This window comes from Canis lupus, chromosome 6 (assembly GCF_011100685.1).
Source record: "Canis lupus familiaris isolate Mischka breed German Shepherd chromosome 6, alternate assembly UU_Cfam_GSD_1.0, whole genome shotgun sequence".
Taxonomy (NCBI): domain Eukaryota; kingdom Metazoa; phylum Chordata; class Mammalia; order Carnivora; family Canidae; genus Canis; species Canis lupus.
The window spans coordinates 29,242,460-29,259,973 of NC_049227.1; the positions used below are offsets into that span (position 1 = coordinate 29,242,460).

The window sequence follows — 17,514 nt, forward strand, 5'->3', positions numbered from 1 at the left end:
CATGAGGGCACTCTGTACTTCATGTCTAGCAGAGCTGAGTTACTGTTTACTGAGACCCCACAATGCACGTAGCCCTACATGCTGTGGTCAATCATAATTATATCACTGTTGATCATCACAACAACCTTGCAAGGCAGGTATTAGCCCCAGGGCAGATGAAAGACTCAAAGCAGTTAAATGAATTCTTGAAGGTCTATAGTTAGATTGTGGTCAAAGTAGAATTTAAATTTTTTTTTTTTTAAAGATTTTATTTATTTAGTCATGAGAAACAGAGAGGAGAGAGAGACAGAGACATAGGCAGAGGGAGAAGCAGGCTCCATGCAGGGAGCCCGACATGGGACTTGATCCCGGGTCTCCAGGATCACGCCCTGGGCTGAAGGCGGCGCTAAACCGCTGAGCCACCCGGGCTGCCCTTAAATATTTTTTTTTTAAAAGATTTTATTTATTTCAAAGTAGAATTTAAATCTAGAATTCTGAATTAGAAAGTTTAATGTTCTATTGTATCAAAATGCAACTCACTCTAAAGACAGAGTGATTCTTTAACATGTTAACTGTTACTTCTTTAAGTTTTCTAGAATCTCAGAGTGAGGATAAGCAGTGTTCTGCTAAAACATCACTTACCACAGTATTTCTATCAATTATCTTTGCAAAATCTTTTGTGCATATGTGTACTATGGGCAGTCAGATAATGTGGATGGGATTTAGGTTATGCTTGCTTGGGCTGTCATCTCCAAAACTTGACCCATTGGCTCTTGGTAGAATTATTTTCAGCTCTGGTACTTGAAGCACTCCAAAGATTCCCAGAAGCCCAGCCCAAACAGGTTTGACCAGGGAACAGCTCTCAAAAGCAGAGTAGAGCTGGCTTAGCGGTGGTGTCCTTAATACCATAATTTGATACTATTTGATTGACTGGTTTCATTGTCAGTCAGGAATGTAGTGGTAGAGAAATCTGGCAGATCATCAAACCAGCTTTGAGTCTATCATAGTACTAGATTTAAAAATATCTACTGCAGAGAAAAATTGTTCTATAACCCCCCAAAAAGGTAATATCAATGATTCAGAAGACATTTTGTCATTTTCTTTAGTCTTTTAAAGCCATTTTAGGGAAATCAATGTTTAGATAAACATCTATATAAATAATCCTAACACCCAAACAACCAGTCTTTCCCTCTAAATATAAAATCACCTCCAAACTTAGTGAGTAAAAGGTAAGAAGACAATGGGCAAATATTCTAAAATTAATTAACTCTAAAAAATTAAGGAAGGAAGCCTCAAGATACTTGGAAATTATTTGTAGTTGGGCAAGAAAGAGTTTTTGATTATAAATAGAATGCTTATTAGTCCTATAACTAAAATGCACTTCATTATAGACCACACTATATTGTAACAAAGACAATTAATTTGAATTAAGTAAATTAAAGTAGAACAAGGCTTTGAATTAATTTTACTTTACTTTACATGTATTATTTACTTTACATTACATTAATTTTACTTTACATGTTACTTTTGCCAGTCTAAGGAACACTGCACATATTATGTAGAGATGATTTCAGTTATATCAAAATTAAAACCAATGCTCATGCATAAAGGAAGACCTGATCTTAAACTAGTTTCACAGTTTTTTTTGTGTGTGTGTAATACAGAATTCAGGTCTATCTTTTAAGCTACATCTGGTTTTCAAATTGTATTTGAGATGATTCTCTTAGGATGGCAATGCTGATGTCTGATTCTCCTTAACAAGTCATTTGGTAATGGTTTATTGACTAAATGGACACAGCTCAGAGCAGAGTGTGATCCAGATTCTTGTCGGACATGTGCATTTTGTTCTATCACACTGGAGGGGACAGTGACACTTAAATCTTACGTGGCATGATGCCCTGGTCCACCAGTTGTTCTCTTGTCCTCCTCTGCTGCAGCCTCAGCTGGAGCACTGTGAAAAGGAAAGAATCACCATTGGAATTTATATGCAACTGTAGGATCCGACTTATCAAGTCCCAGAGGAGATACAAGCTAAGCTTTATTAAACCATCTTCTATTCTTATTGAGTAAGGATACTACCTGGCACCATTTAACTTATAGAAAGAAAGAAACTTATAGATAGAAAGAAAATCAGTTTGTAGTTTCTACCTGTTTGGTAAATTCTGAAGTTCTTTTAGCATATTTGTTTGTGTAGTTAATGATCTTAATTTGATAGATAAAGCTAAATATTTATTGTGTCAATACAATCACAAAGTACTCAGCAAATAAACTAAAATAGTTGGCTTACAAGTTAAGACTTGCTAATAAAAATATCTAATTGGTAGAAATAGAAATGTGAGATTCTTTGACGTTAATTAGTTTTTTTTAAATAAAGCAAGTTAATAACAAAAATTTATTTTAAGATTGACTTATTTGGAGAGACTTGCTTCATCTGGAACAAGTTTTAAATAGCTTTAATGAAGGCCAAATTTATAATAAAAATTAGACCTGTGAGATATTACTAATGACCCAAAGGAAAATTTCTAAATTAAGAGCTTAAAGTTTAATAACCTTTGCACAAACATAACACCATGTCTCATTCTGCGAATTCTCAAAAAACCAAAATCAATTGATATCATTTTAATGAAAAAAGAATAAATCAATCATTAGAACTTGTAGAGAATGAAGAATACATCAAAAAAATGTGAAAATCCACTTTGCCACATTTATTAAGAATAAATTTCCCCCCTAGATTTCTCAAGCAGCTTCCTTTTTTATCACCTATTTTTTTTTATCTGGGAAATGAGCCTATTTCACAAAAGAGGAATACATGAAGTAGCTTTGAAAAATATTTTCCTTGGTTTACCTTACATTTAAATTTCTATTTTGATTTTTATGGTTTCATCTGTAGATGAAAACCAAGGTTAGGCTCATTTAAGGGTTTGAGTAAAGGCCGCCAATATGCCTTAAAAAATTACTTTCATGTATTTCTTGAAGAAAGAGAGAATGTTCTAGCAAGGGGGTGATGGCTGGAACAAGAGGCTAGCTCAGACCAGTCTTGTTTTTTTTTTTTTTTTTTTTTTCAGACCAGTCTTGTACCCAGGCTCAAAGGCAATGCACATGATGGCTTCTACTTACAATAAACCCCTAAGACCTAAAGATGCAGGGCCTACGATCCTTATATCCTTGCTTTTTGCTTTTTGACCTGACTGCAGAGCACAAGCCTAGATATACTTCCAAAATAGTCTAGACTGTAGAATGGCTTTTAAACATTTTCCTATTCATTGCTAGATATAAATGTCACCCTTTATTAAATACTGAAAAAAAAGTTGTTTTGCTTCTTTTGGTGGACATAGGATCACAGAGCATCACTGATATCCCCTTTAGAACTGAAGCAACTGACCTAAGATTCTATTACACAAAGCAAAAGAAAAATTTAGTGGGTCAAAAAATATATGCACATGTTTCTCACATTAAAATGGTTTGTGACGCTTTGAATCAATTATGCTCTAACAGGAAGATCTTTCCCCTGATAACTTACTTTATTGAGGATAGTATGTTCCCATCACAGTACTTTACTAGGAACAAAAATAACCAAGAGATGACCCATGAATATGATAGCAGCCAAATGCCTGCATACTCTAACATTCTTCCACAAATGCTAGAGCTAATGCTTGTCTAAATTTGAGATGGTCATATTCAAGAGGTATAATCCCAAGAAGAAGAATAGTGAGAGGAGAAAAGGGTCAGAACATTCTCCACTTCAAAGGCTGACCCTTCTGGATCACGGTGGTCCATGTCTGCTGATGCATCTCTAGCAGGAGTATCCTCAAAGAAAGGTGTCAAATAGAAAGGATAATGAAAACATCAACAGCTCCCTTCTTTGGTTTAAAACAAACAAACAAACAAAGCACCATACTTGTGAGACAAATGTATCAAACACAATACATATTTTTAGGGCGAATGGCATCTTGGAATGACGGATACATTTGCGACAACTTCATTTGCAAACTACCAGTGATGACAACAGCTTGTTAGCCTGGAAGCGTCTCCTGACTGTACCCTGGTCAGCTGCCCTCATGCACTGTGATAGTGGCTCTGTCAGCTACAAGATCTGGGACTAGAAATCACGTTCTCATGCTGACATGCAAAGGTATGTGCTCCCACAAGGGTACCACACAAAATGAACACATGTCACCAATTATTAAAATAAACGTTAAACACAAACCACTTGTGTTTTCCATCTGGTTTTCTGTGTGGAATACAACGTGACTTATGTCATACTGCTTGTAGGTAGGAGAATAATCTTCCCAATCACTCCTCTCCTCATTGCCTATAGAATTTTCTCAAGAAGCAGCATCATCACACTATGGTGTTACTCAAAGCAGGTGCAGCGGGCAGCTTGGTGCAGGCACACTGGTTGGCTAAGAGCCCACCTATGAGGGGTCTGTTAGAATTGCAAGGTGCAGGTATGGGGTGCATGGCCAAGAGCAGCAGGAGCAGCAGCTGTGAATGGAAGGTTTGTTTTGAAGCAAGGATATTAGCAAGACCATGAATGGCAGAGGAGGCAGAGGTGCAAGTAACTAGTCACGTGGTTAAGACTGATTGCCCAGCTGGATTTAGTTTTCCCCTTCTAGCTCCAAGTGGGCGGCACTAGACACATTATACTGAGTGTTGGGCACAATGCTCTATAGAGAGGCTCAGGTACACTGCCACTTTTGGTCAGCATCAAAACACAATTACTGTATTTCCCCATATTAAACATAACCAGTAACTCACAACTTGATGGAAGCTCTTCTGAGAAGAACCACCAGTTATAAAAAGTACAAATTGGTTACAGGCTCACAATTCTAGGAAATATCAAACTTCCTTTTAGTGCTTCTCACTCATCAAATCAGTGTACCAGTTAATGTACAGTAAGTGACAACCAACATCTGCACCTCGAAGGCAGCATATCCAGGCCAGGAAAGACACGGTCTGAAGGGTGCAGACGGCATAACTGTCCTGCGACACTGGCCAACTGGAGCTGGTGGAATGTGGCAGTGTGTAGCCAGGACAGTGAAGGGGGGCAGGGGACCCGATTCTGTTAATCATCAAAGAGTCGTCCGTGGTTGTGGGATCCAGAGGCTTTCTCGAGTTTCTCTGGGGCCTTTAGGAGTTGAGCATGGAGACCATCTTCCCCGCTGGCAGACTGCATGCTCCCGTCCCCATGGAGATGGGGAAGGCCCAGACCACTGACCACCACTGGGCTTGCTGTGTAGTTGTCATTCTCAAGACACCAGTTGGTCTCTGGAAAGCCTGACACATTCTGTCGGTGAGACTGCACTTCTATAGCCACCAACAGAAGACTAGACGCTGGTCCGGCAGTGCTTTCCTGTGCTGGCGGCAGGTGGTCGTATAGCAGATGCCTAAGAAGCCAGTGTCCCGGGCACTGGCCTTGTGTCTGGAAATTGAACCTGACAGCGTTCTCCCCGGTGCTGAGATGAGTTGATCAACTGAGCTATTGGGCTGACACCATGGCCTCCATCTTATTAGGGAATTGACTACAACTGAGAGTTCTCCGTGGTCATTTTGCAAATACTACATGAAAGATAAGAAAACATGTAAATCTAGAGAATTCCTAGGAGGAAGAAAATAGTTCAAATCAGCCAGTGAGTGGCTATATCCTTTAAGAAAACAAAGAATAGTAATGATAAGAGTGAAATAGAATTCATGTTACAACCACTCATATGTGAACATTTTTAAATGTCTTTGCCTTTGAAAAATGGAGAAACTAAAATAATCCAACACATGGTCATAGTAAGTCTGTAAGTCTAAAATCGTTGAGTTTAAACCCTTAATTCCCAGAAGGAAGAAGAAGGGGTACCTGTGTGGTCCATATAAGGATGACCATAAAGTAGTAGGACTAGTTGCTTTGTGTGCAAGCCAGCATCTTTTGAAATTACAGCAGATGTGTGAGGACATGGATACATACTACTTTATATCCATTTAATTTAGAGAAAAAAATTTAATTATTGAATTTCCAAGGTAGATGTGTTTTAATACTTTTTAAGGCTAACATTCATGGCTTCCTCTTACATTTCAGCAGAGAAAAAAATACACACAATTTTGAAAATCTTACTTCATGTTATTCTTTGGTACAACATATAAAAACAATATTGTGTCAACAAAAGTGTTTGCAACTTGCTCTTGATATAAGAAATGTAAAAATTGGATTTTTAACCACCATTCCAAAGAATGAAAGGTAGCTTATCTAATGTTAGGGATGAAATGTCCCTCTTATTCAGCATCACAAATCGTCTACACATTAAAGAGTATTTTTAGCTCCTTTACCCAACCTCTTAAATGGATTAAACTGCCTTTAGACAAAATTTCAGGATTAGTTTCCTATAGGAAAAAAAAAAAACAACAAGCCCAACCTAAAATGCAATGTCTTTCATATAATACTTAAGATACCCCACTTCAAAATTTTCATTTGCTTTTTGAACCAAGGTGATATGTGTATTTTTTCTATACGTAGAATATTTGAAGTGTTTGTATAATAATTAAAGTGCTTTTTCACTCTAAAGTGCTAATTAAAGTGCTTTTTCACTCTAAAGGAAAAAAACCCACATTATGCAACATTTTAAAGCACGGTTTTGGTGCAAAAGGTTTGTGAGGGGATATCTGAGGACTGTATACTATAAAAACAAGGCAGAAATGACCTGTTCTGGGAAGCGGTGTGGCAGTCAGCCATGGTCTTGGAAATTCTTTATAAATAGCTAGTTTCAGTTACAGGGTATGAAGGAGGGTAGGTTACAAAGGGGAGGGGAGATGAGCAGCTGCCTGCAAGTTTGAGGACTCAATGTATATTATTTAATTGCAGGACATCACGCAGAATAAACTGTAGAATCATCAGGGATGAAAAACCCAAGACCCTGAGGAGTCAAGCGAAGGCCAGGTAAACCAGAGGCAAAAGCAAAGATGGAAAACCAAAGAATACTCTGGAACTGATTCTGTATCTACTCCGAAGGCACTAGTATGCAAAAAACAGGCCCTGGTTTCTGTTTTTAAATTTAATTTTTTCAAATAGATGTTTGAATAAAGAGAATAAAATGAAAGGACTTGGCAAAAATTAATTAAGTATTGTTTAGACTGCATTAAATTAGGTGCCTGAGCCTATAAAAAGAGACAATGTTATCATATTATCTTTTGAACAGATAGGGGAGTACTGCCCCCTACATAAAATCTTTGGACATTGAGGTCTGAGGGCCTCACTGAAGCTGGGTTGTAGTCGTTTATTAAAGCAGCAATTTAGCGGTAAAATGTATACCTGCATTTGCTTAATCAGGTAAGGTAAAAAATTTGAAGTCTTGGGCAGCCTGGGTGGCTCAGCGGTTTAGTGCCACCTTTGGCCCAGGGTGTGATCCTGAAGGCCCAGGATCAAGTCCCACGTTGGGCTCCCTGCATGGAGCCTGCTTCTCCCTCTGCCTGTGCCTCTGCCTCTCTCTCTCTGTGTCTCTCATGAATAAATAAAATCTTTAAAAAAAATTTGAAATCTTGAAAAAATTTATATTCAAAGAGCAAAAGACAGATGAATTCTTCCTTCTCCTTAAAGACAAATGTTTGAATAGGTGGTGGTCATCAATACTGTTATTATGACCACTATTACTTCAGATGCTTGGTAAAAGTAACCACTGTTTTTTTTTTTTTTTTAAATATAAAACTGCAAGAATGTTTTCACTTTATTATTATTTTTTAAAGCAGTTTTAGGCTTAGAGCAAAACTAAGACAGAAGTACAGATTTCCCACATATCCTCCAGCCCCCACAAATGCAGTCCTCCCCCATTATCAGGAGGATTAAAAAAAACTTAATTCAACAAAGATTCACATGCTTATAGCTCTTTGCTTGGATGGGTATTTTGTAGTCAGAAGGTAAGCAGCCACATCCTGAGGAGTTTCCTTCTGGGCCTGGGTCTCAGAAATACACCACTATACCACCAATACCTCTATTAAAAATTCAGGTTTTATGAGAATTTTTTCTATTTATTTGTTGAAATAAAAGAGACACGCACACATATAAAGAAGGTATTAAAAAGAAAAGTGAAAGTCCATTCCACTCCACACCTCTAGTCCTTCTCCACAAACGTAACCACTGTGAAGCTTCTATGGCCCCAGAGGGTGTTTTGTGAATATTCCAGCAATATTAAATATAAGATATGCAAAGGAGATACACGGGGTAGATCACACTATTCATGTAGTTTGCTGATTTGCTTTAAAAAAAAAAAAAAAAAGAACAAACCCGTAATATCTAGCTCATTCTTATTGGTTGTATGAATGGCTGTATCCAACATATGGATATATCAATCATATACATATAAATTTCCAGATTTTTTTGCTATTATAAACAATTCTGCAATGATTACCCTCACTTTTTGGTATCCTTCCATGATGATGATGATTATATACATAAAATGTATGATAATGGAACATGCATTTAAAATTCTGATGGGGGCACTTTGCAATCCAAATGGTTTCGGCAATCTATATTCCCACTTATGAGTTAAGAGAGTACCATTCTGTTCATCCATTCCCCACAATGTACATCAACATGTTTTAAGGTAACTTTAAATTCAGAAACAAAGATCACTTGTGCTCACCCAAGACTAATGGCAAATATCATGCCAAAATAACAGTGAAATTTGTTATAAATAATAAGCAGTGAGGAACCAAAAAATATCAAAAGCATTAGTGAGGGTGATGGGGCAGGTTTTTGACTGAAACGTGGAGACATTTATAGTGGTTGTCAGAAGCCCTGCTTAAGCTTTCCCTTGCAAAGCTCCTATTTATTTATAAACTTGGTAGAATTTTTCTAATGTTCCTGGGTAGAAACTTTAAGCACAAGACATCTCATTTTTTTCCCCTTCAACACAGCTGAGAGATGTAACAGACAGATTTAAGATATATTTAGAATAAAATCAACAGTATATGGTAAGAGACTGGATGTTGTGTTTCAAGAAGAAAGAGACAAGAAAGATGATGCCTGGGTTTCTGGGCTTAAGCACCTGGTTAGACCATTTACTAAGACAAAGAGCACAATTGCCGTTCAGGAGCTTGGTCTTGGACATGTGTGAATTGGTAGCATCGATGTCAACTGGCTCTGTGTGTCCAGATTTCAGAAGGTAGGTCTTAGAAGGAGAGTGAAATTAGAAAGTTATCACTTATTGGCATTTGAAGCATGAGAGTTCAGCGAAGAGAAGGCAAAAGAAGCCTGCAACTCAGCGCCTAGGAACGTTAACAATGAAAAGCCCACATATGGGTCAGCTAGGGGATGATGATCCAGCAAAGGAAGTCAGAGGAAGTGGTCTATGAAGGAAGAGGAGGCTGAAGAGTGTGTGTGAAAGTGTTTCTAGAAGGGGGTCATGACCAACTGCAGTTTTAGTGCACAAGAAGCTACTACTTGGAGTCATGGATGGAAGTCAGACTAGAGGGATGCTTGGGGGGCTCATTGGGTTAATTGTCTGCCTTCAGCTCAGGTCATGATCCCAGGGTCCTGGGATTGAGTCCTCTATTGGGCTTGCTGCTCAGCGAGAAGCCTGCTTCTCCTTCTCCCTCCGCAGCTCCCCCTGCTTGAGGTTACAGAGTAGAGAAGGGGCAAGGGTGTGAATGATGTTAACGGAAGCAATGTTTTCAAAATGTTGCCCTGAAGGGTAGGAGAGAAGGTGAGAGCTTGAGAGGTGTGGGACTTCAAGCTGGAGCATACAAAAGCAAGTTCATAACTGATGAAGAGCAAGAGACAGGAAGGAGGAGGAAGGGTAGGAGGGAGAATGATCATGAAGGACTCTGAATGAGAATGCACAGGAGAGGGACAGGCAGCAGGTCCCTGGAAGGAAAGAGGATTCAGAGCACACAAAGAGAGCTTTTGTGAAGAGATACTTCCTCTATCACAACAGGAGGGTAAAGACGAATGGGTAAAGCTAGATACCTAGATTTGGTCTGGGATGTCCAGGGATTTCCCAAAGACGGCTTTAATTTTTTCAAAGGAGGAAGAAGAAAGGCGACTTGCTGAACATGAGGGGAATGAAGGAAAAGTCAATTTGAGGCCAGCGAGGGAGGTTTGACATAATCACTGCAGACTGGGAAGAGCAATTTGGAAAGAGAAACAAAGTTATTTGTTACTGAAATGCTCCAATTAATAATGGCAACAGCTTGGGGGACAGAAGTCAGTCGGGAAACTGGCAAGTCACTCGTTGGCTCTGAACTTTATCCTTCTGATCAAAGACCACACGATACAAATTTAGAACAATTTGGCAGTTCTTCCTGAAGCTCATTATACAAAGTTTTAGTGAAGAAGAGGCATAGCCCAGCAATTCCACTTCTAGGTGAACTGAAAAGAATGGAAGACAGGGTCTCTCTCTCTTTCTCTTTCTTTCTCTCTCTCTCTCTCTCTCTCTCTCTCTCACACACACACACACACACACACACACACACACACACACACACACATGCAGAGCAGCACTAATTCACAATCACCAGGAGGTGGGAACGGTCCCAATGTCCGCAAGAAATGAATGGTAAAAACTGTGGTCTGTCCATACAATGGAACGTTATTCAGCCATAAAAAAAGGAATGCAGCATGGACACCTGCTCCAACACGGATGAACCTGGAAAACATGATGCTCAGTGGAAGATGCCAGAGACAAAAGCCACACAGTAGATGGTTCCATGTATGTGAAATATCCAGAATCAGTAAATGCAGAGACTGAGTTCAGATCAGTGGCAAGCAGAACTGGGGATGGAGGTGGGGTACATGGGGGTAACTACTTAAATGGATACAGGATTTTCTTTGGAGTGATGAAAATATTTTGGAACTCTGAATTGTTCACTTTAAAATGGCTAATTTTGGGTTATATCAACTTTACCTCAATTTTAAAAAGAAGAAGAGACTAAGAAACTAGTAACTCAATAATCAAATTTTGCATTTCTCCCCCAGCCCTGGCTAGCCCTCCACCACCATAATTCCATGAATCACTAATGGTGACTTTGTCTTTCAGGAGTATGATGACTATAGTAACAGCTACATTTTATATTCCTTGTCACACTGAATCCTAGGTTTTGTTGGGATTGTTTTGGCCTGTATTTCCCCTTCTAGATGACACCCCCATATTCTAGCATCTTCTAAATGCTCATATCTAGAATTTTTAATAAATATGTTTTACTTAATTTTGCGTGGTATACTTAGAGTATATAAGAGAGTTATATTTTCTGAGGAAGGAGAATATCATGTCAAAGAATAAGTCAACAGAAGAATATTCTATGGGTGAGTGCTTCTCATGGGCAGAACTAGGACTATTTCACTTTGTTGTAGGAATGTGAAGCCCAGGGTATTTTCGAATTAATGTCGGTGGTAGAACAGAAGACAAAATCTAATTATGTTGCTTTAAAGGGTATAAGAAGATTAATAAGGGAAGGTGAAGGGCAAAAGAGTAAAGAAAACCATGAAAAACTGGCAGATACTAATTTGTTTTTATCTCCACTTACTATTAATGTAAAATTCATGAAGCATTAAAGAAGAGAAAAAGCATGTAAGTACTCTCACACAAGATAAAGAAGAGCAACCAAAGATCACAGACCTTGGAGTGTAATTTGACAATTATAAAATAAGGTTCTTCTTTAAATGATTCTACAAAATAGATCACAGAAAAGCCCAAAATAAAATGGTGGTCTGTCCTGTAACAGCCATGCGGTCGGCCCTGACGAAGCAAGCTTCCATTACTGGCACTTCCTTTCTGGAACAAAAGCAGAGTTAGACAGTGTGCACATAAATCTACACCTCTGACATGATGAACAGCAAACAGCATTTCTGATTGGGAATTTTTATACTATTACTTTCCACTTAATTAAGGGAGACAAAATCAAGCTAACTAAAAAAACTACGTAAATTAGTGTTTGAAAAAGTTAGGCCTTAGGCTACACAGGAAATACTGCCTTTCTTTCCAGTGCCGGAGAGCCTACTGTATCCTTATGAAGTCTACTGGGTTGGGGGATGTGGGAAGAGGCAGGTGGTACAAACTTCAGAATTCTAAACTTGATGGGAAGGTCACAGTCTAAAATGTACCATTTACCCTCCATTAGGAATTAAAAGCAAAAATGAAGTAAAAATGAGAATGCTAACAGTCCAGGCTCACATACTATAGGTTTCCTGAATTAATCTGCAGTATGAGGTCAGGAAAACAATGTTTTCAATACTCAGCCTTGGAAATTTACAGGCACTTTGATAACTCCATGGTTGGCTGCTGCTTCTGTTACCATGGAAACAGACTGCTAAAAATGGGGCATGTTTCTTTAAACTGATCATACCTTCACACAAATTCCCTTCTCCTTTTTGTCAAAAGTTGGAATGAATTTAAAGTATGCTTCTCATGGTATGACAACGTGATGTCAAGCCAGGGGGCCCAGTACAAAATGGCAGGGATGACATCAGTCTGTGGCAGACGTACAGAAAGATATTTTACATATACGCATTTTAAAAATAGTGTTTGATTAAAAAGTGATGGAAATAAAGTACACAGTGAGGCATAAATGGAAGTATAACACAAACAACAGGCACTTCAAAAGCAAAATCTTCCACTTAACTGTTTTATCACCAGCAATGTAAAGAGGTTAAAACAATACTTGATTTCTTTCTTTGAGACAATTGATTTTTAATCTGTAGAAGCATGCTGGCTCCATAGCCAAACTTCTCTATTTCTTAATCTGTATGATTCCAAGAAAACATAATATTATTCTTATTGTGGGGGCAATCAGAAGTTCTATATTCCACCACCACCACCACATCAGCATTTCAGTGTGCAGCTCTAGGTAGAGGTGCTGGCAGGTAGGAGTTCTCTCTTAATTCCTCTAAGATGGGAAGATGTATGTGGCATAAAAGACTGAAAAGTCTTAATGTAAAGGCCTAAGGCAGGCTCTCTGAATAAAAGGATAATTGACAATGAAACAGAAAAACTGTGGAATATTATTTATCTCCAATTTTTCTCAGAATAGAAAGCACATGCTACTCTTTTGAGGTCACTTGATCCTGGCTCAATAGCTTGGTTTTTCTGCCACTGTGCAGATTCAGGAATGGGACTCCCATGCATTCACCTACCTAGTTACCTACATACACATATGTATGCATAGCTATCTGCCCACCAAAACAAGAGAACTGAGAAGTGGGCTGCCCCAGTATCATAGCGACTGTACATGATGGTGCAAATGAAGGGATGAGTTGTGGTCCTTCAAGCCAATGGAGTAGGGTGGATTGGGGAGGGACAGGCATTCTGGGAGAGACAGTGATAGAAGGAAACAGAAGAACATCCTATTTCTGGACACAGGGGCAGGGCCTCAGTCCATGGAGGGGTCTAAGTGGGTGGGGTGAGATTAGGAGGCAGCCCTGTGTCCACTTGAGACTGCATTTGAGGAAGGGGGCCTAGGCAAGGGTGGTGGTTGTGGTGAAACAGTGCTATGGGTGAGAGAAATATATTTGAGGTAGAACTGATGTATCTGTGACAGGACCTGGTGACAGGTTATGAGGAGGAGGTCAGGGACAGTGTCACTGATCAAATTCCCAGCATGAGCCAATAGGTGGACAGAAATTCCCTTAAATGTGACAGGAAACTAGAGGAGCATGTTTCATGGGAAGAAGAGGCCCAATGGAGTCGTCAGGGATGTTGGGGGCTGCACAGGTCTGGAGAGAGGGCTGGCCCGAACAGGTGTCTTCTTCCCTCGTGTGGACGAGAGCACACACACATGGGTTTCTTCTGTTCTCTCTTTTACGTGCGTGCACATTTTCACTCTATATTATCATTTAGTTTCTCACTTTTTAGGCTGCAAGCTCCTTGTATGCTGTCACGATGCTGAGTACAAACAAATTCTGCAAAATCAAATCATTTCTAACAAAAAGTTATATAACTTTACCTCAAAAACAGCATGCACCCATTGTTTTTTAAAAACACTGTCTGGGAAGAGGGATCTTTTACCTTTTCCTTCATACCAGCATGTTAGTTTAATTTATTATAAAGAGTATATTATACTCTTCAAATTTATTTTTTAAAAATGTTATTTTAGTGATACTGTAACGACACTTGCACTTTTGTAGAACACTGACAGAAAATAAAGAATTTCTAAGAGAAATCAAAATAGATGTTACAAAATTCATGTGCTTTACTCAGAGAAGGCTTTGTAGCATTCTTTATTTCAACGCTTATTTGTCTGTTTCTCAACCATGGCTCAATAAATGTATTTTAGTTGGGTCAACAATAGAATCAAGATCTATTACATTGTGTTACTTTGTTGCTTACCTTACAAATACGAATTAGAAGCAGCAAATCAGAAAAGGGAGAGTGGCTGATTTTGGCAAAAATCAAACCATAAAGAACAATGCTAATAATCTAGTAATGATCTAAAGATCATTCTGTGCACTGATAAATGATTTCACACACCCTGACACGGTGCTTTAAGGCACTAATGCATCACATGTGGGGTTATTAGTTTATAACTGAATTACAAATTATATCTGAAGGGAAGAGTTCAAATTATATTCTGTTTAAGAAGGCCGGGGGGGGGGGTGTAATACTCTTTAAATACTTGTTGCATAATAATGTGTCTCTGAGATGCAGGACACTGGGGGTGAGGTACAAAAATAATCCAAACAAGGATTCTATCCCCCCCCCGCCAAATCATCAGTCTATTAGCGAAGACAATAAAGATCTATGTATCACTACAGAAAAAGGTCAAATGCCACGAAGAAATGCAAATCAAGTTATAGGGAACATACAGGAGAGGGGAAATTATTTTTAGCTAATAGGATCAAGCGACTTTCTTTAGGAAATGGCATTGGGTTTGGGTTTTTGGCGACTTTGGACCTGCAAAGCTGGGATGAAAGGAAAGTGGTGGGCAGAGGCATGGAGGAAGAAAAGCAGAGCAACACTGTCGTTCACAGAACTTTCCACACTGATGGAAGCATTTTATAATCTGTACCGTTGCATACGCCAGGCACTAACCACGTGTGCCTAATGTGATGGAGGAGCTGAATTTTAAAAATTTTATTTATTTTAAATTTACATTTAAATAGCCATATGTGGCTAATGGACAGTGCAGGTTGAGTACATACGAGATAATTCTCAACATTTAATAAAGTCTGAGTGCGGGCAGCCCGGGGTGGCTCAGCGGTTTAGCGCCACCTTCAGCCCAGGGCGTGATCCTGGAGACCCAGGAGAGTCCCACGTTGGGCTCTCTGCATGGAGCCTGCTTCTCCCTCTGCCTGTGTCTCTGCCTCTCTCTCTCTCTCTCTCTCGGTCTCTCATGAATAAATAAATAAAATCTTAAAAAAAATTAAAAAGTCTGAGTGCTTTGGTAAAGATATTTATTTCATCTCTTTTCCCCAGGTTAGTTTGCTCAGAAGATTTCAGACAAATGTACACCTTTTCTTAAAAAGATCTACTACAGCCATGTCCCAGCACACCACAAACTTTCACCTACTTTTCACAAACTTTAATAATAACTGTTATTTATCCGCCAGGAACAGAAGTGGGAATGTGGCCCCACATGTCTGTAACTCTTCCCCCGCCACTCATGGGTTGAGCAACACAATGAGAAGCCCAGACTCCCCAAGCCACTTCTTAGAGGACAGGTGACTAGGGTAGCAGTCTGGACTGTGTGTTGAGCAAGAAATGTACTTTGGTTAAAACACTGAGTTTTGGGGTTGTTAGAGAAGTTAGTTTTAATCAAAGTAAAGTAATACATACCCCAGTTTTCTTTTCATCATTAGAGCATCCATTTTCCTCTTCAATTAGAACTAGCTGGTAGCATTGGTATTATGATTCATTATCTTAATAATGACTCAGATTAAACCACTTATCTAAATTAAATCACCTCAATTTATTTGATTTTCCCTCATAATTTGTAATTGTTAATTCTTCAGTTGTCAAATTGGTGACTGTAATATCCATCTTTAGTTCTAGAACCAGAAATTAATTTTAGATTTCATCCATGTTGCACACAATTAGAAAATGTTCAAATGCTTTCATGGACAAGTCAAAAGTTGAGATTCCCCACTGCTGCTTTGACAAAGTAACCTAGTCTAAGGAGAATTCTCTGTCTTGAATTTGATCAGGAGAATGCATGATATTTATTGCTAGCCTCACCTAAAGCAGCTAATAATTAAATTCTCCCACTACACACATGGATTGGTATTTATCATAAAGTTTACATAAGCATTAACAAAACTGTGAAGTATGGAATGACAACTACTCAGAGGCCATTTCCAACATTTTTTTCTTAAATTTTTAATTGGTATTACTAAATTTTCTTGTTAAGGTGCCACAGAGACTCCTGAAGCCTATGATTATTTGGAAATAAAGTCTGCTTTTCCCCCTAATAATAATTCTGGCTGTCAACAGCAACAGGAATTCTGACATATCCTAATATAAGTAAGAAACAGAGCACCTACTTGAGAAGCAGACTGAACTTCCAACCCCTAACAGTAGACACATGTCAGAAACACCAGGGAGACCAGGCTGTGTCCATGTGGTTAGAACTAAATGGACGAAAATTTAGCCTTTCTTCACTACCTGGAAACTTAAAATCTTGATGTTTAAAAAAAATCCCAGGGGTGTTCTTTCTTTCCTTTTTTCTTTTTAAGATTTTATTTATTCATGAGAGACACAGAGAGAGAGGCGGAGACACAGGCAGAGGGAGAAGCAGGCTCCATGCAGGGAGCCCGATGTGGGACTCCATCCCAGGACTCCAGCATCATGCCCTGGGCTGAAGGCAGGCACTTAAACCGCTGAGCCACCCTGGATCCTTGTTCTTTCAAAAACAAAAACCAAAATTGCCAAAAAGGAGTGAGTGGAGGACTGAACACTACTGATGTGAAATACAATGAATATTTTTAGCATCCTTTAACACATGAGGCATCACCCATCGGACACTAATAGTCACTTGTGTATTTGTCTCTTTTGACAAAAGAGTATAGGATCTAATTAGACTCTAGGGTGTTTTGGTGTTTCAATAACTGCTGCCATATCAATCAACTTTCATGGGTCAATATAACTAATGTATAGTCCAAGGCCTAAAAGCACATAAAGCTCAGCAGAGGACTATCCCAGCCCCAATGTTGTGCTCTATGAGTCTGCTAAGCTGACCACTGGTACACATCTTCAGGCAGTGACTGTGACACACTCAATTCCAGGGGTCCCACCTTGCACAGGAACCACACTATTTTTATGCCACTTCAAATAAAAGTGTTTTCTGTAACATTTCTCCTATTTTGTCTGTTCTAATGAAACCCAGGTCTAATTTCTCTTTCAGCGTCACTAATATGGAGGTAACAGATCATCCTCGAGATCTATGGGGTTTTTTGTTTTTCCCTTGGCCTTATCTCTAGCAGAAAATGGGTAGAAATATAATCTGTGGAGGTATATAAAGCAAAACCCTCGTCAGTACAACTGTGGTGAGATAGATCAATTTTATACAACCATTTCTGTGGAGGGTTTTAAAACATGAATGTTCTCTCGAATTTATATGACAGTAACATAT

The 17,514-nt window shown here is 38.9% G+C and overlaps 1 protein-coding gene across 12 annotated transcripts in view; it reads right to left on the reverse strand.

The window, feature by feature from the left end:
• Positions 1 to 17,514, reverse strand: part of MRTFB (myocardin related transcription factor B) — a 210,922-nt gene that overhangs the window by 68,287 nt on the left and 125,121 nt on the right. For all 12 annotated transcript variants that reach the window (XM_038540314.1, XM_038540304.1, XM_038540306.1 and 9 more), the window contains one exon: positions 1,865 to 1,930. In XM_038540314.1, coding sequence (XP_038396242.1) covers positions 1,865 to 1,930 — 66 coding nt within the window. The remainder of the gene's footprint in view (positions 1 to 1,864; positions 1,931 to 17,514) is intronic.